This window comes from Caretta caretta, chromosome 24 (assembly GCF_965140235.1).
Source record: "Caretta caretta isolate rCarCar2 chromosome 24, rCarCar1.hap1, whole genome shotgun sequence".
NCBI lineage: Eukaryota > Metazoa > Chordata > Testudines > Cheloniidae > Caretta > Caretta caretta.
Genome location: NC_134229.1, coordinates 17,868,252 through 17,891,241, shown reverse-complemented (window position 1 = coordinate 17,891,241; position 22,990 = coordinate 17,868,252). Strand labels below are relative to the sequence as shown.

The following is a 22,990-nucleotide window of genomic DNA, read 5'->3' as shown; positions in this document are numbered from 1 at the left end:
AGGTGCGTGCCCCACCTGGGAGCAGATCCCCAGGGGCTGGGAGACCTGCGGCTCCTGGGGCAGACCCAGTGCTGGCCCCAGGTCTCTCTGGGACCTGGTGCCTGTGGCTCCGGGCCGGGGGCGGCAGAGCCCGGGGCTGGGTCCAGCCGGAGAAAGTCCCCCTGGCCTGGGCACACAGTCTGTCCCTGGCGCAGGCCCAGCTGGGGAAGGACCTGCTGCTCAGCCTGGGCTCCCAGCTCCCCTTGGAGGCTACAGAGCTCTACCTTGTTTTTCCTGCTTTCTTCCTTCCTGCAAGTAGTGCCCCCCTCCGGGCTCCCCCACTGCTCCCTTCGGCACCAGCCTGAGCCAGGGTTCCCGGCTGACGCTACCCGCAGCAGCAGCGATGGCCACGGGCCCCCGGGCCCTTTTAAATCGCCCAGGCCCCTGGGCAATTGCCCCCTTTGTCCCTCCTCCCCCGTCAGCGGGCCTGGACAGATGGGGCATGAATGTACAGATGGTTAAGTAAGGTGGCCACATAACAGTGTTTAGCCCACTGGGTCATCTTCAGTCCATGCATTATGCTTTGGTGAGACAATGGGTAAGCATCCTGCTCGCAAAAAGACAAAAAGCTGATATAAAGCAAAGTTAAGCTGTGAGCAAGAGGCAGGCCCGGCTCACAGGATCTGGCAGGCACAGGGCTAATCCTGCAGAAACGCGCATCCCTCACTCGTGCTAGGCGTAAGAATAGACGCAAGCGCATTGCAGAAAGGTGGTACCAGACCCCCTCGATCCCAAACACCTCCCCCAAAGAGAACAGGAACACGCCGACCCATCCCAAAGATGAGCTCAAGATGACAGGGCGACAAATAGAGAGGTTTTGACTGAACCAACACGTACAAGGTAACGGGTGGCACCCAAATACGTCCGGAGGGAGGCGGCTCTTGCTTGTATCGGTGAATAAAGACACAGAGGCAGCGTCTTTGCCTGGCCTAGGGGAGAATGGAAAGTCCTGCCCGTAACTGAGCCAGTCCATTGCAACCGGCACACCTGGGCCAGGGTACCTGTACCCATTGAGCCAGGGCCTCAGCACCGTGCTTCGCTGACAATAAACCTGACCGCGTTCCTTCGCGACGAACCGAGTCTGTGGATTTATTGGGCGGTTCGCTGGAGGGCGGCTGAGCCGGCTGTCTGCGCAGAGCTGGGAGATCTGAATCAGAGCGGGACGGGGACCCCACGCAGGGAGAACACGCCGCTGAACATCTGCCGGCAGCGAGTATCAGGCATGAGGGGGACCACACAGCAGGTGGCGAGGGAAATTTCCCTGCCGTCGCCAACTTCCTCCTGCCGTAGCCGGGTGGCGTCGACAGGCTTCCCCTTTGCCGCTGGGCTTTCCGACGGCCTTGGCCCCCTTCTCTGGCCTCGCGCCGCCCAGCCAGCGGCTGCTCGGGGAAACCGGGCCCTCCCGCTCCACCGGAGCCTGCCACCACCAGCCGCTCCGGCCTGCCGGTTCCTGGGCTCTTCCAACCCGGCCTCGCTCACGCTTGGCTAGGGTGACTAGAGGGCAAGTGTGAAAAATCAGGACGGGGGTGGGGGGTCATAGATGCTTATATAAGAAAAAGCCCCCCCAGATCGGGAGCGTCCCTATAAAATCGGGACACCGGGGTCATCCTCCACAAGCGGGCCCCCTGGCCGTCCAAATCTCACCCTTCTCCCTGGGCCTGCTCCACCCCAGTGGCTGGTCTACCCTCCTCCCCGGCTGCTTGCCAGCCTCCGCCAGCCAGGCGAGGCCCCAGGGCTTCTCCTTCCCCGTGGGCTCCTGCTCGGCCCAGGGAGCGTCTGCAGCCTCCCTCCCCGCAGTCCCCTTCCGCTGCCCCCTTCCCTCCTTTATCCTCACCCGCCTACTCCAGCCCCTGGCTCTGCCGGTGCAGCCTGGTGCCATCTCGGGCCCCCACTCAGCCGTTCGGGGCCTGGGTGGGGCGCACCCCCCCCACACACTGCGACACAATGACCGTCAGGGAGCGTGCAACACGGCCGACACCGAACACAGGCTAGATGCAGGCACCGCAGAATTCGATTGGTTTATGTGGAATTTCGATGGATAATATCGCTCTGGCTTTTTAAGTTTTTTATTTTTAATCACCTACATGCTCACAGTTGTGCCAAATTACGTGAGTGACACGTTCCCACCTCCCCGGTGTTTATCTATTTTAAATATTCGCAGGAGCAGGAAATTGGGGGCGAGGGGAGAGGCAATACCCTTGCAGGACTCGGCCTAGAGCTTATGCTGGAGGCGACCCCGGGATGGAGAAGGCAGCCTGCCAGCGGGGGGGGGGGGAAAGGGGGGGTTTTTTCTGGGTTATGAACGCCGTCGCTGTTCGATCCCGCTGTGTCCAGTGCCTGTGAATAAACAGTGCCGCAGCTCCCGGTGTGGCGCACGAGTGGGTGGCACGAGGGGTCTCGCACGCTTGCACGGCTGGACTGGGTTTTTCTGAGCAAGCCCCCGGCTGGGCGGTTAAGTGACCAGGGCCCAGCGGGGAGGGGAGGGAATCCGCTCTGTGCCGGGCTTGGCCTTGCTGGAGGAGGAGATGAGCCCTGGGGGTCCCTGCCGGGGCTGAGCCCTGCTCCGGGCGGGAGTTGCCCGGTGGCACAAGGCTGGTCAATGGGCGGCGGGTTGGGCTCAGACAGGGCAGGGGGCGGAGGTTGTGGGGATTTGCTCTAGGAGGTGCGTGTGTGCAATCACACACACACACACAGCAGGGCTCCTTCCGTCCAGCAGGGGGCGGCAGGGACACACACACACACACACACACACTCACGGGAAACGAAAGTGAAAGCCTTCAGCCAGCGGGGGACAAGGACAGATCTGGCCCCACTCGGGAGGTAACCACGGGGAAGGGGGGCGGGCAGACAGACAGAGGGGGAAGGAAGCAGGGACGGACAGACAGACAACTGGGGGGGGGGGCAGACAGATGGACGGACAGGGAAGGAAGCAGGGACGGGGGGGAGATGGAAGGAAACACGGGGGCCGGGGGGGGCGAAGCAAACAGGGCGGGTGGGAAGCTGCCAGAGGGGGGGAGGCAGGGTGGGTAGAAGACGAAGGGGGAGCCGGGGGTGGAATCAGGGGGACAGACAGAGGGGGAGCCGGGGGGCAGAGGGAGAAGAATGGGGGGGGGAGCAGGGGGTAAAGGGGTCGGAATTGGGAGCAGAGGGAGGGGGGAGCCGGAGGTGGAATCAGGGGGGCAGACAGAGGGGGAGCCGGGGGGCAGAGGGAGAAGAATGGGGGGGGAAGCAGGGGGTAAAGGGGTCGGAATGGGGAGCAGAGGGAGGAGGGAGCCGGGGGTGGAATCAGGGGGGCAGACAGAGGGGGAGCCGGGGGGCAGAGGGAGAAGAATGGGGGGGGGAAGCAGGGGGTAAAGGGGTCGGAATTGGGAGCAGAGGGAGGGGGGAGCCGGAGGTGGAATCAGGGGGGCAGACAGAGGGGGAGCCGGGGGGCAGAGGGAGAAGAATGGGGGGGGAAGCAGGGGGTAAAGGGGTCGGAATGGGGAGCAGAGGGAGGGGGGAGCCGGGGGTGGAATCAGGGGGGCAGACAGAGGGGGAGCCGGGGGGCAGAGGGAGAAGAATGGGGGGGGAAGCAGGGGGTAAAGGGGTCGGAATGGGGAACAGAGGGAGGGGGGAGCCGGGGGTGGAATCGGGGGGACAGACAGAGGGGGAGCCGGGGGGCAGAGGGAGAAGAATGGGGGGGGGAAGCAGGGGGTAAAGGGGTCGGAATGGGGAGCAGAGGGAGGGGGGAGCCGGGGGTGGAATCAGGGGGGCAGACAGAGGGGGAGCCGGGGGGCAGAGGGAGAAGAATGGGGGGGGAAGCAGGGGGTAAAGGGGTCGGAATGGGGAGCAGAGGGAGGGGGGAGCCGGGGGTGGAATCAGGGGGGCAGACAGAGGTGGAGCCAGGGGGGCAGATGAAGAGATGAGGACAGACTGAATCACAGCAGGACGGGGAGCCCCCCGCATCCATCCTTCCACCACCCCAAATGGGGCTGTGCCTGGGGGACCCGGGCTGTGCCCCACGGGGCCGGCGAGCGACCGACCCAGACCGGCCGGGGGGGCGGGGGGGAGGGCATGCATGTGCAAACTGGGGAACCCTCCTCCTTTTCTGCCTAACCCCCCAGGGATGGGGGCCACCTTGAGGAGACGTGCGTTGACGATGTGGGTGGGGGCAGGTGAAGACCGCACCCCAGCAGAGCCCTGGGCTGGGCTCCTGGCTTTTGCCTACCCCCACCCCCCAATGGAAGGAGGGAACTCGTTCCCTGCCCCCCTGAGCCAGGCAGTCCCTTGCCCTGGGCTGGAACAGGGCCGGCAACCCCTAGAGCAGAAAGGCCCCCATGCCCCATTCCCTGCCCCCCTGGGCCAGCCAGTCCCCGCCCTGGGGCCAGATGGGAGCCGGCGTCCCCTAGAGCGGAAAGGCCCCGTGTCCTGTTTCCCTACATTAACCCCCACTTCTGCATCTCTCTGCCCCCCCTTACCCCCCCAGCACTCTCCCAAGCCCCATGGCTGACCAGATCCCCCCAGAGAGCGACTTCACGGAGGAGTATGACATCATCACCGACGAGGACATCGCGGAGATCAGGGACGCCCTGGAAGGGGGCCGGATGGACGAAGCTGCCTCGAAGATCCTGGAGAGCCTGGAGGCCTTGGAGAACGCCCGGCTGGACATTGCCGTGACCGGGGAGTCTGGCTCCGGCAAATCCTCCTTCGTCAACGCCATCCGCGGCCTGCAGGACGATGACGAGGGAGCGGCCGCCACAGGGGTGGTGGAGACCACCATGGAGCCGACCCCGTACCCCCACCCCACGCACCCCAACGTGACGCTGTGGGACCTGCCGGGCATCGGCACCCCGGAGTTCCAGTCCCACACCTACCTGGAGCGGGTGGGCTTCCCCCGCTACGATTTCTTCATCCTCATCGCCTCCGAGCGCTTCCGAGCCAACCACGCCCAGCTGGCCCGGGAGATCCAGGCCATGGGCAAGCGCTTCTACTTCGTGCGCTCCAAGGTGGACGCCGACCTGGACGCGGCCAGAAGAAGGCGGCCGGCGAGCTACAGCGAGCAGGGGGTCCTGACGCAGATCCGGGACGACTGCTGCCGGCGGCTGCTGGCCGAAGGGGTGGCTTCCCCAACCGTCTTCCTCCTCTCCAGCTGGGAGCTGGGCAGCTACGACTTCCTGGCGCTGGAGGAAACCTTAGCGAAGGAGCTGCCTGGCCACAAGAGACACACGTTCCTCCTGGCTTTGCCCAACATTTCGCTGGGCGTCCTGCAGAGGAAGAAGGAAGCCATGCAGAGGCAGATCTGGAAGCTGGCCACCATCTCCTGCAGCGTGGCCGCTGTCCCCATCCCGGGGCTCTCGGTGGCCTGCGACGTGACCATCCTGATCAAAACCCTCTCTAAATACCGCCAGACCTTCGGCTTGGACGACGAGTCGCTCTGCAAGCTGGCCGAGAAGGTGGGCAAACCCGTGGAGGACATCAAAGAGGCCATCAAGTCGCCTCTGGCCAGGGAGATCTCCAGGGACCTGGTGCTGAAGTTGCTGACCAAAGCCGGAGGAGGAGCGCTGATGTTCATAGAGTACCTGGCCAGCACGGTACCAGTGTTTGGGTCCATGGTGGCCGGGGGGATCTCCTTCGCAACCACCTATTACATGCTCCGCAGCTTCCTCGACGAAGTCGCCAGGGACGCCCACAGTGTCCTCATCAAGGCCTTCGAGACGGACGTTTGAAGGAGGGGCGGCGGGGATCTTGGCCGCAGCACTGAGCTCAGTCTGCCGGCCATGGCAGAGATTTCGGAGCCGGCTCCTCAGTGGGAAGAGGTCGGTGTTGGGCTGATGGACACCGGCTGAGAAGTCAGCGGGTATCAGAGCAGCATGTGACCCACTGGCCTCCATGGGACCCACAGGCTCTCCGGACTTGTCCCGAGGGGCACCTGGTCCTTGCCGTCTCCCACCATGGTGGGGGAAAGCAACCCGGGGGGGGAACGGGAGGCCACGGGCTGTGGTGCTATTTTGGGGCTCTGCAGGGGGAGCCTTGCGGCTCCCAGTGGAGGACTGTGGGAGCTCAGCACCCCTGGTCTGGGATCAGCCTCACTTTGGTGCAATCAGGCTACGGTTCAGCAAAACGTGGGATTGTTTTGCAGGTGGTTGATTAAAAACAAACTTTAAATTAAACTTATTTTATGATGGTGGGGTAGAAAATGGGAGCCAGGACTCCTGGGTTCCATCCCTGGCTCTGGGAGGGGAGTGGGGTTCCAGTGGTTAGGGCGGGGAGGGGGGCTGGAAGCCAGGACTCCTGGGTTCTATCCCTGTCTTTGAGAGGGAACACAGTGCTGACTTCACAGTCTTTCCACAAAGGCCTAACCTGAGCCCCCTCAACCCACTACCAGTGTGGACGGGCCCGTTGGTCTGACACATGGCAGGTGCCCGACACCGGGTAGACAGGCCCGTGTTTCACGGGTGCGATACCGGGTGGATAGGCCCGTTGGTCGGAATGGGGGGGGAGGGGGTCTGCACAAGACGCTCTGCCCCAATGCAGCCCCTTCTCCAGGTGTTAAAAAAAATCCACCACACAGTCAGTGCCCAGCTTGAAGCCCTCTTTATTAGCAGGAGTGGTGGGGGTGGGGCACAGCGTGGGGAGACCCTATGGCCATTATGGGGGGACCCCGATATGGGGTCAGAGCTTCACATGCGGCAGGGACAGTGGGAAGGACAAAGAAGGGGGCGTGAATGGGGGGAGGGGAAAGAGATTCTTCCTTGAGGCTGGTGTGGATGAGACACGGGGAGGGAGGGAGGGAAGGAGAGATGAAGGTGGGGGGAAGGACAGAAGGAAGGAAGGAGGGAGGGAAGGAGAGATGAAGGTGGGGGGGGAGAAGGAAGGAAGGAGGGAGAGAAGTAGAGATGAAGGTGGGGGGAAGAAGGAAGGAAGGAGGGAGGGAGGGAAGGAGAGATGAAGGTGGGGGGAGGACAGAAGGAAGGAAGGAGGGAGGGAAGGACAGATGGAAGGAGGGAGGGAGAGATGAAGTGGGGGGAAGGACGGAAGGAGGGAGGGAGGGAAGGACAGATGGAAGGAGGGAGGGAGAGATGAAGTGGGGGGAAGGACGGAAGGAGGGAGGGAGGGAAGGAAGGAGAGAAAAAGAGGGAGGAAGGAAGGAAGCAGGGGAAGAGGAGATGAAGGGCTCAGCTCCATGGGGCACTGATTCAGGACTGTGGCCCTGCCCTATGGTTCACCCCCACCCCGATCTTGCCCTGTGGCATCGTAGCGGGTGCATTCTCAGCCCCGGGCAGGCTGGGAGAGGCGAGGGCTCCCCCCTACCAAGTACCCCTTTCTGGCTGGGGGAGCTCCGATGGCTGGGGGGGTCAGGACGGCTCTGCCCCAGGTGCCCTCTGGAAGTGGGATGGTGGCCCAGGAGGGGTGTCCCGCCCGGACTCTCCCGCACCCTGCCTGGGGCCAGCGACCAAACAGCACCTCCTGGGCTGCCCTGCAGGCCCCTTCTGCCCCAGGAGGCAGAGGGCGGGGGCCCCGGTGCAGCCCCCCAGCGCGGTGGCTCCTTGGGCATCAGTCGCTCAGGCCAGCAGGCGGCTGTACTCCGAAAGCGCCGAAGATTTCTTCACCCCATCCCAGATCCGGGCCGCGTAGTGGAACCTGCCGGGGGGTGCACAGCATATGGGTCAGTGCCGACGGCCTGGGGAGAACCCCCACCCCACCCCCTGCAGCACAGCGCCCCCTAGCGTCACCCTGGGGCATTGGGACCTGCCCTCCCTGCCAGGGGAGAGCCTCCACCCCGCCCCCTGCAGCACAGCGCCCCCTAGCGTCACCCTGGGGCATCGGGACCAGTCCTCCCTGCCAGGGGAGAGCCCCCACCCCGCCCCCTGCAGCACAGCGCCCCCTAGCGTCACCCTGGGGCATCGGGACCAGTCCTCCCTGCCAGGGGAGAGCCCCCACCCCGCCCCCCTGCAGCACAGCGCCCCCTAGCGTCACCCTGGGGCATCGGGACCAGTCCTCCCTGCCAGGGGAGAGCCCCCACCCCGCCCCCCTGCAGCACAGCGCCCCCTAGCGTCACCCTGGGGCATCGGGACCTGCCCTCCCTGCCAGGGGAGAGCCCCCACCCCACCCCCCTGCAGCACAGCGCCCCCTAGCGTCACCCTGGGGCATCGGGACCTGCCCTCCCTGCCAGGGGAGAGCCCCCACCCCCTGCAGCACAGCGGCCCCTAGCGTCACCCTGGGGCATCAGGGCTGGCACTGACTGCCAGGGGCGCACCCCCTCCCCTCCCCCTTACTTACTCATAATCCTTTGCCCCATAATCTCCTACCCAACCTGCCTACCCACAGTCCCCTGCTCCCTCGGCTGTATCTAGCCCCTCACCAGTTCTTCTCCGTCAGGATGGTGTGGGAGAGCTGCGGCCGTGCCATAGACATGATCTGGCTGCGCAGCTTGGCCACGAGCGACTGGAAGCTGGGGTGCCCCTTGTACCCGGGCAGCAGGGAGAAGAGGGGGCCGCCCCCAGGAGCTGCAAGAACAAGGGGGGAAGAGAATGAGAATAGGGCTGCCCCGAGGACCGCAGGGAGTCAGAGGGGGGCACTGCCCTAGGGACCGCAGTCAGGGACCACAAGGGGGCATAGGACAGCGCCGCCTTAGGGGCCGCGCCCCAGGACTGCAGACGCCTGCTCCCCAGCCCACACAGCGCCACCTAGTGGGGCACGGAGGAACGGCAGGGTAGCAGGATTCTGGGGGCAGGATCCCAACTCCCTACCTGCTCTGGGGAAAGTGTCGTCGGCGTCACTGTCCGCGAACGGCAGCAGGAAGAGATTCACCTCCGTGTCCAGGTAGTCGTAGGGCAGGCCAGGGAAGATGTTACACTCCAGCATGGAGAGAGTGCCTGAGAGACAGAGACACGTGCCAGCTGGCCCCAGTGCGGCACTAGGGGGTGCTGTGCTGCAGGGGACAAGGTGGGGGGTTCTACCCTGGCAATCAGGGCTGGCCCCAATGCCCCAGTGCGGCACTAGGGGGTGCTGTGCTGCAGCGAGTGGGAGGGGTGCTCTCCCCTGGCAGTCAGGGCTGACCCCAAAGCCCCAGTGTGGCACTAGGGGGTGCTGTGTTACTTTTGAGGTGAGAATCACACCCAAGCTTCCAGCCATTCTTGGTCATTCCAAATCCCCCCGCACTTTCCCCTGCAGGGACTGGGCCATTAGCTCTGCGTCCTGGAACCCAGGTGTCCGTGGCCCCATTCACCCCACCCCCACGCAGGGGGAGCTAGCGGGGAAGGCTTACCCTTGTATTTCAGGTGCGAGTGCATCATGATTTTATCGATAACCACGTGCATCTGCTTCAGGTTCCGGGGACAGAAATTCTCCCGCTTGGCCTTGTTCTGCAGAAAGACTGAAGAGAGGGGCAGAGACACCGGGGGGGGCGGGGCAGGGGGGGAAGAGGAACTTCAGCCTGGACATGACTGCACAGACCAACACCTGCTAGAATAACCTGGCCCCATTCACCAAGGGAGCACTAGGGGGCGCTGTGCTATGTGAGCAGGGTAGGGGCTCTCCCTTGGCAGTCAAAGCTGGCCCTGATGACCCGGCACTGTGCTGCAGGGGGTGGGGTGGGGGTCTCTCCCCCGGCAGTCAGGGCGGGCCCTGATGCCCCGGGCTGGCGCTGGGGGGCGCCGTGCTGCACAGGGCTGGGTGGGGGTCTCTCCCCTGGCAGTCAGGGCGGGCCCCAATGCCCCAGGCTGGCGCTGGGGGGCGCCATGCTGCAGGGGGCAGCAGCTGCTCACCGACATGGGGATAGTACTCCGTGCCCTCGTCGGCGCCCGAGGAGCCGGTGGACTCGTGGCTGGGGGAGGGCGTGGAGGGTTTCACCATCTCGGCCGTCTGCAGGAACCTGCCGTGGGGACACAGGGACCTGCGGTTAGTGGGGAGCTGGGGGGCCCTGGGTCCCTGTCCCTGCTGGGAATGGGGCTGAGACCTGGCAAACTTGAGTCACACATGAATTGCTGAGCGAGAGGGGCCCGGAGCCCATCTCCCGAAACAGCCTGGGGCCAGATCAGAGCCGGTGCCCCTAGAGGGGAAACACCCAGTGCCCCATTCCCATCCCCCACCCCAAGCGAGCCAGTCCCAGCCCTGGGGCTGGATGGAAGCCAGTGCCCCCCAGAGGAAAAGAATCCGTGTCCCATTCCCTGCCCTCCAGAGCCAGCCAGTCCCAGCCATTGCGCTAGATCAGAGCCGGCGCCCCTTAGAGGGGAAAGATCCCACGCCCTATTTCCTGCCCCTGCCCCCCTCCCACCAGCCAGTCCCAGCCCTGAGGCTGGATGGGAGCCAGCCCCCCCGGAGGGGAAGGGCCCCATGCCCCATCCTGCTAGAGGCCTTCTCACCTGTACAGACTGAGGTCGGTGAACCAGTCCTGCACCACGATGACCACGTGGCAGACGGTGAAGAGGAAGGCCGCGATCTGCAGGGACTGCGGGGAGCAGAGCAGCTGTCCAAGGAGGAGTCTCTGGGGTGGGGTCTCCCCCCAGGACCCAGCCAGCAAAGCGAATGCCCCCTCCCCCCCAAATAGTAGCAACCAATCATAGCTGTGTATCCCATTACCCCCCACCCTGGGGCTGGATCAGAGCCAGCACCCGCTAGAGGGGCAAGGCCCCCTGTCCTGTTTCCTGGACCCCAGAGCCAGCCAGCCCCCGGCCCTGGGGCTGGATCGGAGCCAGCACCCCATAGATGGGGTTTCCCATTCCTCGTCCCAGTGAGCCAGCTAGTGCCCGCCCTGGAGCCGGATGGGAGGTGGGGGGCAGTAGCCTACCTGCATCTCCACGTAAGTGTGGGGCAGGTTGTACTCAGGGGGCAGCTTGCGGTCGTTGTTGATGAGATGGTCCAGGATGGAAGGGCTGAGAATTGGCTGGAGGGGAACATGGGGCAGAGAGCGTTACAGCGTCCGACTGTCCAGAGCCATGCGAGCTGCTCACAGGGGGATACACACAATGCCACCAATCAGCCCCCGCCAACCCATGTGCCACAGAGACCCCCTACCGCTATCGGCCCAGGGGGCCTCGTCCGGCACGAGGTGTCAGTCCTGGGAGCCGAGCTCGCCAGGGTACCAAGCTGGGCCGGCACAGGCCAGCGTCGGCGGGCCCAGCAGCCACAGATGGTGGCGTCGTGCGGTGCTTCCCCCTGGTGGCCAAAGGCAGTATTGCGCCAGGATCTCCATGCCCATTGCCACCAGAGGGGTGGTTGTGAGGGGGGCGCCCCCTGGAGAAGGGGGCGGGGCAGGGACCTGGGTGTCGAGGAAGATGATGCGCTCCTGGGTGATGAAGAAGTCGATGCCGCTGGTCTGGTTCCCCCCGCGCTCCTTGATCTCCTGGCTCTGGGTGCGGAACACGTAGGCCCTGGGATGGGTAGGGGGGGGGACCGAGAAGGGTCAGTAGGGATGGGGGGAAGAATGTGTGCCCCCTTGACCTGCTTCTTGATGCCCATCCCCCACCTGACACCCCCTCAACATCCCACCTCCCCACTGTCCGCCAATATCCCACCTTCACCCCCCAAACACTTACCACTGCCCCTACTGCCGGTGCCCCCCCAGCACCCACATCCCCCCCTCACCCACCTGCCCCCCTCCATCCCACCCCAACTTCCCGCTTGCCCCAGCCACTCAGCATGCACGCCCATCCCTGCACAAACGCACCAGACCCCGTGCATGCCCCCTCCCCAGTTGCTACCCCCCTGAAACACCCACAAAGCCCCCTCCCACCCCCGTACCTTTGATCTTCTTCAGGCTGGTTAGCCGACAGCAGAGACATCAGCATGGATTTGCCGGTGCCCTGTAATCCCAGCACCCCGACCACCAGCACATCGGTCTGGTCCAGCAGATACTGCCGAGGAGAGAGAGCTCAGCGACAGCCGGCTCCCTTAGAACCCAGGAGTCCTGCGGAGCAGCAGTGCAAAGCAGGGACCGGCTGGCTCAGGGAGGCGGGGCACGGGGCCCTTCCCCTCTAGGGGGCGCCAGCTCCCATCCAGCCCCAGGACAGGGTCCAGCTGGCTCGGGGGTGCAGGGAATGGGCAAGAGGCCTCCCTCCGCCAGGGGCCGCCGGCTCTGATCTGCCCTCGCTAGCAGGGGCCAGGGAGGGCAGGGGGCCGCTGGGGGGGTCTCTGTGGGGCGAGGGCCGGGGCCAGGTACCTCGATGGCGCTGTCACACCAGTTCATCTGATCGTCCACCAGTTTGATGCTGTGCTTCATCTTCTCCGGGGCCAGCAGCTTTGCCTGGCCCGCCACGGCTGGGGAGGGACGAAGAGACGGGGCTCAGAGCGTCTTACAGCCCCAGCCGGGGGCTTAGCTACGCGACGTCCCACCCAGTGCTGCTCTAACCCACTGGAGACGGAACTCAGGAGTCCTATAGCCCAGCCCCCGGCTCTAAGCACTCGCCCCCACTCCACTCCCAGAGCTGGGGAGAGAACCCAGGAGTCCTGGCTCTCAGCTCTTCCCCACCAGGCCCCAAATCCACACCCCCAAAACCCACCAGCTGCCTGGAGGCTGGCCCAATGGGGAGGGCTTGGCTGCCGTCTGGTGGCATGCATTGGTAACCCCATGCATATTAAAGGGGACTGGCTTCTCTTCCCATATCCATGTCCCTGGGGCTACAACCTCCTAGCGCCCCCCACCCCACCCCACCCCTTCTCCTAGCCCCACCCCCACAGCGGGTACTCACGGTCCATAGTGCTGCTAGACGCAGCGGATCCCATGCCCCGGTTCTGGATCTGGTAGACGGGTTGCGTGGGGCGCTGTCCCTCCTTCTCCCCCTTGGCAGCAGCTGTGGGGAGCTGGGCAGCCCCCTCCGATGCCCCCACTGGGCCTTTGCCTTCCTCCCGCGACTTCATCAGCACAATGGGCTTCTCCATGGGGGGCGGGGCAGTGGCAGGTGGGACCGGAGCTGGGGCAGGGGCCAGCTTGGACTGTGGGGAGAATGAGGTTGGTCGAGACCCCCCCTCCCCTCCTCTCCTCAAGTTGAGGACAGAACCCAGGAGTCCTAACTCTCCCCCGCCACCCTGCACTTACCACTAGACCCCACTTCCCTCCCAGAGCTGGGGTAGAACCCAGGACTCCTGACCAAGGTCTGCCCAGCTCATTTACTCTTACTGGACTCACATATCCTGCAAATGGTTAAGCAGTGATTGCGAGACACCCTTGCTAAGCGGCTGCTCTATGTAGTAGCTAATAGCCTACTGCTGCGGCATGCTGACAGAGGAACTCCTTTTGCTTCATGTGGAGGATACCAGCTACACTTCAGCTGCCGGCCGATGAAGCCGCTCCTTTAGCTGAAGCAGCAGAGCCCCGTGGGCTGGCCCGGGTGGTGGCGGGTTCAATCCCCACTGTTGGTGGGGTCACGCACACAGGGGGTGGGTCTGACAGGCCCTAGGGGGCAGCGCCCTTCCCATGTGGGTCTTACCCTCTCAGCGGGCGGCTTGGCCAGGATGATGGGTGTCTTCTGCATCACGGACCCGACCGGCTCCTCTGCGGGCTCCTGGGGGAGAGATCGGAGAGGGGTGAGGGGGAGGGTGTCCTCGCACGGCCCCCCCGCAGCCCCTCCCCTGCCCCGTCACTCACCCGGCGCTCGCGGTCCCAGGGGCCGTAGTCACGCTCCCGGCCCGGCCCCGACAGGCTCTGGGGGCCGCCCGGGGGGCCCAGCTCCTTGTCGCGGTTCCAGCGGCGCCGGCGGTCGGGGCCGTACAGGCCGGGCTGGCTGTGCCCGGAGTCCGACATGGCCGCCACCTGCGGGGGGGGGGGGGAGGATGAGAGTCACGTCAACCCCAGCGCGGCGGCGGAGGGACACGGGGAAGGGGCTCAACGCCTTGGGACTATTTCCCCAGCACGGTGGAGGGATATATCCCAGAGAAGAGACTGCTGGGCACTATTCCTTGGCATGGCGGATGGACACCAGAGAAGGGAGGAGGACCCGTGTGGGGGAGGGATACCAGACAAAGAGGCCGCTAGGGACTATTTCCCTGAACGGGTGGAGAAGGATTATATTGCAGAGGCCGCTAGGGACTATTCGCCTGGTATGGCAGATGGATACACATACGCGTGTGAGACACACTCTTGGGAACTATTTTCCCCCCACACACTGCGGAGGGATACCACAGAGGAGACACGGTCACTAGGGCCTATTTACTCGACGTGGTGGAAGGGCACCAGGGTTATTTAACCAGCAAGGCTCAGAGACACCACGGGGAAGACAGGGCCTATTTTCCCTGCACTATTTACCCTGCCTGGCAGAAGAACACGAGCACAGACGGGCGCAGGGATACTGGAGAGGTGGTGAAGCCCCCAGGGACTATTTACCCAGGCAGTGGAGCATCAAACCACCGCAGGGACCTACTTAACCTGCACCGCGGGAGGATGCCCGAGAGAAAACCAAGGGCCCGTGGGACTACTTCGCCAGCGTGGCGGAGGAATACCATAGAGAAAAGTCGACGAGATGCATGGGGCCCAGGGTGGCTGAGCGCCATTGAAGCAAACTGCCCACGCTGGGTGTGAGGGAAAGCACGTCAAGCCGCAGCCCTAGTCCCAGCACCTATGTGGGGGATTATTTGGCCCATGTGGTGGAGGGATATTGAGCCTGCTGCTTAAGGCACTGGGGCGTTATCAGGACCGTGGGGGTGGGGGGGGGAAATCAGCCCTGCGGATGGATACGGGGCAGGAGGCTGCTGGGATATGTCCTGCTCAGCTGAGGGATTCTGGGCCCCAGGGTTATGACCCCACCCCGAGGGGGGCGCCACTGGGATTATATACCCCGCGGAGGGATACAGAGAAGCGATACGGCAGAACGGGGTTACATGGCCTGCAGAGGAATAGGGGGGCAGGAGGTGCCCCCACCCCGGGCTATACGCCCCACGGACGGATACGGGGGGGGGCATCAGGTCTGGGGCTATACGGCCCACACAGAGATACGGGGATAAGGGTTACCCCCGGGGCCATACGGCCTGCGGCGGGATACGGGATGGAGGTGAGGTGTCACCCCTGGGGCTATACAGGCTGCGGCGGGATACGGGATGGAGGTGAGGTGTCACCCCTGGGGCCATACAGCCTGCGGAGGGATACGGGGGGGGGGGTGAGGTGTCACCCCTGGGGCCATACGGCCTGCGGAGGGATACAGGATGGAGATGACGAGTCACCCCGGGGCTATACGGCCCACGCAGAGATACGGGGATAAGGGTTACCCCCGGGGCTATACAGCCTGTGGAGGGATACAGGATGGAGGTGAGGAGTCACCCCTGGGCTATACAGCCTGCGGAGGGATACGGGGGGGGGTGAGGTGTCACCCCCGGGGCCATACGGCCTGTGGAGGGATACAGGATGGAGGTGAAGTGTCACCCCTGGGGCTATACGGCCCGCGGAGGGATACGGGATGGAGGTGAGGTGTCACCCCGGGGCTATACAGCCTGCGGAGGGATACGGGGGGGGGGGTGAGGAGTCACCCCTGGGGCCATACGGCCTGCGGAGGGATACAGGATGGAGGTGAGGTGTCACCCCTGGGCTATACGGCCCGCGGAGGGATACGGGGGGGGTGAGGTGTTACCCCCGGGGCTATACAGCCTGCGGCGGGATACGGGATGGAGGTGAGGAGTCACCCCTGGGGCTATACGGCCTGCGGAGGGATACAGGATGGAGGTGAGGTGTCACCCCTGGGGCTATATAGCCTGCGGAGGGATACGGGGGGGGGGTGAGGTGTCGCCCCAAGGGACTTTAGGGCCTGCGGAGGGATATGGGATGGACCTGTCACCCCAGGGCTATAAGGCCCATGCAAGGATGGGCAGAGGAGTGTGAGGCCTCGCCGCAGGGGCCCTAGGGCCCGCGGAGGGATACAGGGCGGCGCGAGGCCTCGCCGCAGGGGCCCTAGGGCCCGCGGAGGGATACTTCGCGAGGTTATGAAGCTGTAGGGACTACATGCCCTGCGCGGGTCACCGGGCTGCGGAAGAGGCCGCAGACCGACATGCCCGGCGGAAGAATAACCCCTAGGGGAAGGGAAGGCCGAAGTAGCGACCCGCGGAGGGATACCGGCCTGGGTAACTCGTCTCAACCGCCCGCCCCTCGGAGGGATACCAGGAGTGTGAGGCGTCACCCGGCACTATCTACCCCGCCCCGCGGAGCGATACCTGAGCGCTGGTGCTGAGAGCAGAAGCCGGGGCTGTCTCCCCGGTAACGGCGGAGGGATACCGGGCGGCTCACTGGGGCTGAGGTACCGTGGGGCGGCCGGGACGGGCTGCTGGGGAAGCCCGGCGGCGCGAACAGAGCATCTGGGCGCCGGCTGGGAACGGACCGGCTCGGCCACCGTTGTTTCCGAACGCGCCTGCGCGCGGAGGGGCGTGCCCAAAATGGCGGGTTCGCGCCCGCGCGCGCCGCTGGGGGCACATGCGCACTGCTCCGGCATTGCCCGACGAGACCCCGCGTGAGGGGCGTGGCCTCCAGTCAGAACGAGGCTAGAAGTGTAGACGGGGAAGTACAGTAGTGCGCATGCGCAGGGAGCTGGGACGCCTGGGTTCTCCGCGTGGCCCTGGGAGCGGGGCGGGACCCAGGGGGCGGAGCAGGGGGCGGAGCCAGGACGCCTGGGTCCTGTCCCGGTGCGGCTCGGGTCAGACCCGGCTCCCGGTGCCTCAGTTTCCCCCGCCGCTCAGCGCAGCGGGGGGGGGGGGGGCGCTAATTAGCCGGAGACAAATAAACCCGGAACAGGGACCCCGCCCCCCGCGGCCCCCCCATCCCACCGCCCTGGAGCCCCCATGGGGCCCCCCGGGACCCCCCAGCTCCTGATCTATCCCTGCCCCGCGCCCGCCCGTCTGCGCCACGCGTCTCCCTGCGCCCCCCGCACAGGCTGCTCCGCCCGCCCGGCCCCTGCCCTGCCCCCTCCCTGCCCCGGCCCCCCGGCCCCGGCTCCCCGGCCCCTCTCCCTGCCCGGCCCCCCGGCCCCGGCCCCCTCTCCCCAGCCCCCTCCCTGCCCCGGCCCCCTCTCCCCTGCCCCCTCCCTGCCCCGGCCCCCCGGCCCCGGCTCCCCGGCCCCGCTCCCTGCCCGGCCCCCCGGCCCCGGCCCCTCTCCCCGGCCCCCTCCCTGCCCGGCCCCCCGGCCCCGCTCCCTGCCCGGCCCCCCGGCCCCGGCCCCTCTCCCCGGCCCCCTCCCTGCCCGGCCCCCCGGCCCCGCTCCCTGCCCGGCCCCCCGGCCCCGGCCCCTCTCCCCGGCCCCCTCCCTGCCCGGCCCCCCGGCCCCTCTCCCTGCCCCGGCCCCCTCCCAGTCCCCTCCCTGCCCCGGGCCCCCAGTCCCCCCCCGGCCCCGGCCCCCCGGCCCCGCTCCCTGCCCGGCCCCGCTCCCTGCCCGGCCCCCCGGCCCCTCTCCCTGCCCGGCCCCCCGGCCCCTCTCCCCGGCCCCTTCCCTGCCCGGCCCCCCGGCCCCTCTCCCCGGCCCCGCTCCCTGCCCGGCCCCCCGGCCCCGGCCCCTCTCCCCGGCCCCCTCCCTGCCCGGCCCCCCGGCCCCGCTCCCTGCCCGGCCCCCCGGCCCCGGCCCCTCTCCCCGGCCCCCTCCCTGCCCGGCCCCCCGGCCCCGCTCCCTGCCCGGCCCCCCGGCCCCGGCCCCTCTCCCCGGCCCCCTCCCTGCCCGGCCCCCCGGCCCCCTCTCGGCCCCCTCCCTGCCCCGGCCCCTGCCCTACCCGGCCCCTTCCCTGCCCGGCCCCCCGGCCCCTCTCCCCGGCCCCCTCCCTGCCCGGCCCCCCGGCCCCGGCCCCCCGGCCCCCTCCCTGCCCGGCCCCCCGGCCCCGGCCCCCCGGCCCCCTCCCTGCCCGGCCCCCCGGCCCCTCCCCCCCGGCCCCTCTCCCCGGCCCCCTCCCTGCCCGGCCCCCTCTCGGCCCCCTCCCTGCCCCGGCCCCCTCCCTCCCCGGCCCCCCGGCCCCTCTCCCCAGCCCCCTCCCGGCCCCGGCCCCTTCCCTGCCCCGGCCCCCTCTCGGCCCCCTCCCGGCCCCGGCCCCTTCCCTGCCCGGCCCCCCGGCCCCTCTCCCCAGCCCCCTCCCTGCCCCGGTCCCCTCTCGGCCCCCTCCCTGCCCCGGTCCCCTCTCGGCCCCCTCCCTGCCCGGCCCCGGCCCCCTGCCCGGCCCCCCGGCCCCCTCCCTGCCCGGCCCCCCCGGCCCCTTCCCTGCCCCTTCCCTGCCCCGGCCCCCTCTCGGCCCCCTCCCGGCCCCTGCCCTCCCCGGCCCCTTCCCTGCCCGGCCCCCCGGCCCCTCTCCCCAGCCCCCTCCCTGCCCCGGTCCCCTCTCGGCCCCCTCCCTGCCCGGCCCCTCTCCCCAGCCCGCTCCCTGCCCGGCCCCCCGGCCCCTTCCCTGCCCGGCCCCCCGGCCCCCTCTCCCCAGCCCCCTCCCTGCCCCGGCCCCCTCTCCCCGGCCCCCTCTCCCCAGCCCCCTCTCCCCCGCCCCCTCCCTGCCCGGCCCCCCGCCCCCTCCCTGCCCGGCCCCCCGCCCCCTCTCCCTGCCCGGCCCCCCGGCCCCCTCTCCCCAGCCCCCTCCCTGCCCCGGCCCCCTCTCCCCAGCCCCCTCCCTGCCCGGCCCCCCGCCCCCTCTCCCTGCCCGGCCCCCCGGCCCCGGTCCCTTCCCTGCCCCGGCCCCCTCCCAGTCCCTTCCCTGCCCCGGCCCCCTCCCAGTCCCCCCCCTGCCCCGGCCCCCCTGCCCCGGCCCCCTCTCCCCGCCCCCTCCCTGCCCCAGCCCCCTGGCCCCTCTCCCAGCCCCCTCCCTGCCCGTCCCCTGGCCCCCCACGGCATTCTCCGGCCCCCAAACACTTCCTCTGTCCACCCCCATCCATCTCCACCCCCCTCCCCACAACCCCCCAGCCCACCCTTCCCTCTCCCTACACCCACATCCCTGTCTGTCATCCCTCCCGCCTGCCATCTCTGCCCCCCCCCCACCCCTTCTCTGTACCAGACAAAAACAGGCCATATTGTCCCTCCTCCCACTCCGTAGCTCTGGACCATTTAAAGCCCACAGCTGCAAGGGGGGGACTACACTTCCCAGCATCCCCCTGTGCCCCCCTCCCGGGCTGCCAGCTTCCGGGCCAGCAGGCTGGCGGGGGAGGGGGCTGTGGGGATCTGCTCCCCCTCCCACGGGGTGTTTGCGATCCAGCTAGGAGCGGGTCCTGGGCTGGGTAGCTGCACCCCTGGGCCAGGCATATACCCCCAGGTTGGTAGCACAGGCCCTGGGCAGCCCCCCTCCTCCCCCTGCTCTATGCACTAGACCCCACTCCTCTCCCAGGTTGCCTGAAATTTACTCTCTCTCTCCCCCCCCCCACCCTGAAAACTGAGGTCTGATTTCCCCTGCCTTCGCAGGACTCCTGAGTTCTCTCCCTGGCTCTGGGAGGGGAGTGGGGTCTAGTGGTTGCAGCAGAGGGGCTGGGAGCCCGGACTCCTGGGTTCTCTCCCCAGCTCCACCACAGATGCTTTGTGCGACCTTGTGCACATCCCCGCTTGTGTGCCTCAGTTTCTCCTCTCTGTCCCCATCTGCGCTTGTGAAGTCCTGTCAGGGCGGCTGCTGCCGACCCACTCACTGAGTTCCCCGCTTCGCTTCCAGGCAGCCATGGACCCGGTGCCGGCAATGGAGGTTGGGGCCGAAATTGAAGTGATTGAAGACGGCGTGTTGGAGGAGCTGCCGCTGCGGCTGGTACGTCCCGGCGCTCGTGTCTGAGCAGCGGTGCACCGGCTCGGACGGGAGATGCAGCCATCTCTGGGGTGGGGCAGAGGCTGGTTATTCAGGACACCTCCCCCAGCCCTGAGACGCGTCTGCCTCTGGGGGGCAGGGAGCTGCTTAACAGTTTGAGACAGGAAGTGCATGAACCTCACATACATGACTGTCATTTCAGGGTAGTTTTGGTCTGGACTCCGAACTTTACTCCACTTCCTGTTCATTTTGGGGGGACTCCATAGAGAACTTGATGTACTGCAGGGGGCGAGATGGGGGGCTCTCGCCCGGCATTCAGGACTGGCCCCCGGCAGCAACAGGGGGGCTGTGATGCAGGAGGTGGGGGACCCCCAGTCAGGGCTGGCCCCGATTCCCCAGCATGGCGGTAGGGGGTGCTGTATCACAGGGAGTGGCGTGGGGGTACTCTCCCCCCCCACTTACCCCCATTTCATCCCCCCCAGGAGAACGCAAAGAACTGCCTCTCGTGGGAAGGCCTGGAAGCCTCCAGCAGCGATGACGATGGGGAGACCAGCGCCCCCACCTCCCTGCCCCCCTTGCGCCCACCCCGGCCCCTGGCGCCAAACCTGCTGGCTCCCCCCTTCGCCACCAAATCCCTGCCTCTGGAGAACATCATTGTCCCCTTCCGCCCGGGGCCTGCCACCGCCCTGGGGACCCAGGCGTTCGGGGCCTACCAGTGCCAGGAGTGCTGCCAGGTCTTCGTGGAGGAATGGCATTACCTCCAGCACGCCCAGGAGCATGCCCAGGAGCTGGCCCGGCGGCGCAAGCCGGCCCTGCCCTACTCCCTGCCCCACTCCCTGCCCCGGAGGAAGCAGCGCTGCCCGGAGTGCGGAAAGAGGTTCTCTCACCAGCCCCCCTTCACCAGGCACGTCAAGTGGCACCTCAAGCTGGCGCAGGCGGGCATCCGGGTGCAGTGGAGATGGGGATCCCGGCCTTGCTCCCTCACTTCCTACGTCTACCAGCCGCCGGACGTCGGGAAGAACCCGGCGGGTTCTGGGGACGTCCCCTGCCCCCCAGCCAGCTGGGAGGGTTCGCCTGGCCTCAGGAAACGGCAGGATGGGGCCCGCCCCGGGAGGCGTGTGGGGCAGCCGAAGGGGCGTCAGATGCCCGAGGCCCGGACAGCGAGCAAGGGGCAGGGCACGGAAGGGCCCAAAGGGACCCGGCAGCGTAGACCGACTCTGGGCCGGGAGTTCAGCCTGCCTAGGCCAGTTGGCATGAGTCCTATCCAGCCAGTGAACGTGGAGGACGAGGGGCGGGCGACCATCTTGGATGGCAAGGTTGTCATGACTCCTCCGCAGCCAGTGAATGGCCAGGTTGGCGGGAGCGCGTTTCAGGCAGCCATCTTGGACAGCCAGGTTGGCGGGAGCGCTCTCAGGACACTGGTCATCAATAGTGAGGAGCAGGCAGCCATCTTGGATGGCCAGATTGACGGGAGCCCTCTCAGGACGCTGGTCATCAATACTGAGGAGCAAGCGGCCATCTTAGAGAGCCTGGTTGGTGGGAGTCCCCCGCCACCGGCGCACCTCAAGGAGGAGGCGGCCATCTTGGCTAGCCTGGTGGGCGCCAGCCCTCTCCACTCTTTCCGGACGGTGGTGGTGGGAGCTGAGGAGCCGGCGGCCATCTTGGAAAGCCAAGTTGGCGTGAGTCCCCTCCACCCCATGCCTCTGCGGGCCGAGGAGCTCCCGCCCTCGTTGTTCCTGGAAGCCGAGCCCTGCCTCAGCACGGCGGTGGATGCGGTGACCCTCCGCCTGGTCCCGTTGCTCCCTGACCCCCAGGGGCTCGTCCCGTGGGGCAGCCAGATGGTGGGGGAGCTTCCCGACGAGGCCGGAGACGCTCAGCCCACGGCTTTCCAGCTCACGGGCTACCTCCCGCCGCTCAACCAACAGTGCCGCCCCCCGGACCCCCTCAAACTTCCCCCCTCTCCGCGGGCCCCCTTGCTCCTCCACCTGGTGCCCACCCACCCCGGCGAGCTGCCCCAGGTGCTGGAGCTGGAGTATGCGCCGGGCAGTGGGCTGGCAGCCGAGCCCTGGCCGGGGGGCGTGGCACCACAGGCCGGGGACGACTTCATCGTGGTGGAGCTGGAGGCGGACCCCGGCGGGCGGGAGGAGGCGGTGGCCGGCCCGCCTGGCGCCGGGGGGCCTGAGCACTCCTCGGACACCCGCGGGCCCCGGCGCTTCTGGTGCCCGGACTGCGGGGTGCGCTACGGCCGGGCGGCCCAGCTCCGCTCCCACCGCCGGGGGCCGGGGCACCAGCGCTGCGGCTGCGGCCGGCCCTTCCGGGGCCTCCTCCACCTCCTGCGGCACCAGCTCCGGCAGCTGGAGGGCGCCGCCTTCCTCTGCGCCGCCTGCGGGGAGGCGCTGAAGGGGCGCCGGGCGCTGGGCCGCCATGGGGGGCGGCACCCTGGGGCCCCCTGCTTCCGCTGCCCCTGTGGGGCGGGCTTCCGGCGCCTGCCCCGGTACCTCTGGCACCGGATCCGGAACCAGCCGCCCAGCCTGGGCGTCTACAGCCTGGACAGCTTCCTCCCCCCGGCCTGAGCGGGGCCGCACGGGGCCTCTCCCCTCCAGGGGGCGCCGGCTCCCATCCGGCCCCAGGGCAGGGACCGGCTGGCTCAGGGGGGCGGGGAATGGGGCACGGGGCCTCTCCCCTCCAGGGGGCGCCGGCTCCCATCCTGGGCCTGGCTGGCTCTGAGTGACCTGATTCTTGTTCTAATTAGATTGTTCCTAATTAAAGAGCTAAAGCGGAGCAGCTGTCATGACCTTTTCTCCCCCACCCCGGGGGGCACTGGGGCCTGGCGTGGGGGCACTGGTGATTTCTCGGGGCGCCCCCCCCCACCCATGCCGAAACTGTGGAAGCAGGGGGGTTGAGGGGCTTCTCAGACTCCCTGAAGCTGGTCCCCCGTCTTTTCTAGCACCCCCCCACACCCTCCGCGCAGGCCTCCCTTCTCTTTCCGGGGTCCAGGCCAAGCTCTGCCAAGCGAGGAACAGACCCAGGTGTCTGGGAGAGCCTAGGGCTGGGTGAAGGAAACAGGGCAGCAGGAGTAGAAAAGGGGGTGTCCCTGGGATTGAGGGGGCCTTGGCAAGATGTAAGTGAAAGGAGATGGGGGCTGTGAATGGGGCGGGGAGCTGACATAGTGGGGGGCAGGATGCAAGGGGACAATGGGGGTGTGGCGGAGGGGGAGCTGAAAATGAAGGGTCCTAGTGGCCGGGGTTGGGGTTTGTCCAGGGCTGGCAGGTTGTCGGGGTGATGGATGGGGAAGGGGCTGCGGAGCCCTGTG

General features: G+C 67.4%; 3 protein-coding genes across 4 annotated transcripts; 2 read left to right on the top strand and 1 right to left on the bottom strand.

Annotated features, from left to right (window-relative positions):
- Positions 1 to 2,778: 2,778 nt before the first annotated feature.
- On the top strand, positions 2,779 to 6,188 carry IRGC (immunity related GTPase cinema). Its single transcript, XM_048827875.2, has 2 exons — positions 2,779 to 2,859; positions 4,505 to 6,188. The coding sequence occupies exon 2, from the start codon at positions 4,521 to 4,523 to the stop codon at positions 5,742 to 5,744; it is 1,224 nt and encodes a 407-aa protein (XP_048683832.1). The 5' UTR covers positions 2,779 to 2,859; positions 4,505 to 4,520; the 3' UTR covers positions 5,745 to 6,188.
- A 408-nt stretch (positions 6,189 to 6,596) lies between these two features.
- Positions 6,597 to 16,288, bottom strand: SMG9 (SMG9 nonsense mediated mRNA decay factor). Its single transcript, XM_048827880.2, has 14 exons — positions 16,153 to 16,288; positions 13,604 to 13,768; positions 13,446 to 13,520; positions 12,708 to 12,951; positions 12,179 to 12,276; positions 11,761 to 11,873; positions 11,279 to 11,390; positions 10,808 to 10,903; positions 10,383 to 10,468; positions 9,786 to 9,892; positions 9,287 to 9,394; positions 8,769 to 8,894; positions 8,381 to 8,525; positions 6,597 to 7,659 (listed from the first exon to the last, which is right to left on the bottom strand). The coding sequence occupies exons 2-14, from the start codon at positions 13,757 to 13,759 to the stop codon at positions 7,581 to 7,583; spliced, it is 1,545 nt and encodes a 514-aa protein (XP_048683837.1). The 5' UTR covers positions 13,760 to 13,768; positions 16,153 to 16,288; the 3' UTR covers positions 6,597 to 7,580.
- Positions 16,106 to 22,458, top strand: LOC125625607 (uncharacterized). Of its 2 annotated transcripts, none has more exons than XM_075123080.1 (3): positions 16,106 to 16,235; positions 19,591 to 19,680; positions 20,160 to 22,458. In XM_075123080.1, exons 2-3 carry the CDS (start codon positions 19,597 to 19,599, stop codon positions 22,248 to 22,250), a joined length of 2,175 nt encoding a protein of 724 aa, XP_074979181.1. In that variant the 5' UTR covers positions 16,106 to 16,235; positions 19,591 to 19,596; the 3' UTR covers positions 22,251 to 22,458. The 2 variants fall into 2 exon arrangements, with proteins under 2 accessions (XP_074979181.1, XP_074979182.1); XM_075123081.1 differs by lacking the exon at positions 16,106 to 16,235 and adding an exon at positions 18,793 to 19,203.
- Positions 22,459 to 22,990: the final 532 nt, after the last annotated feature.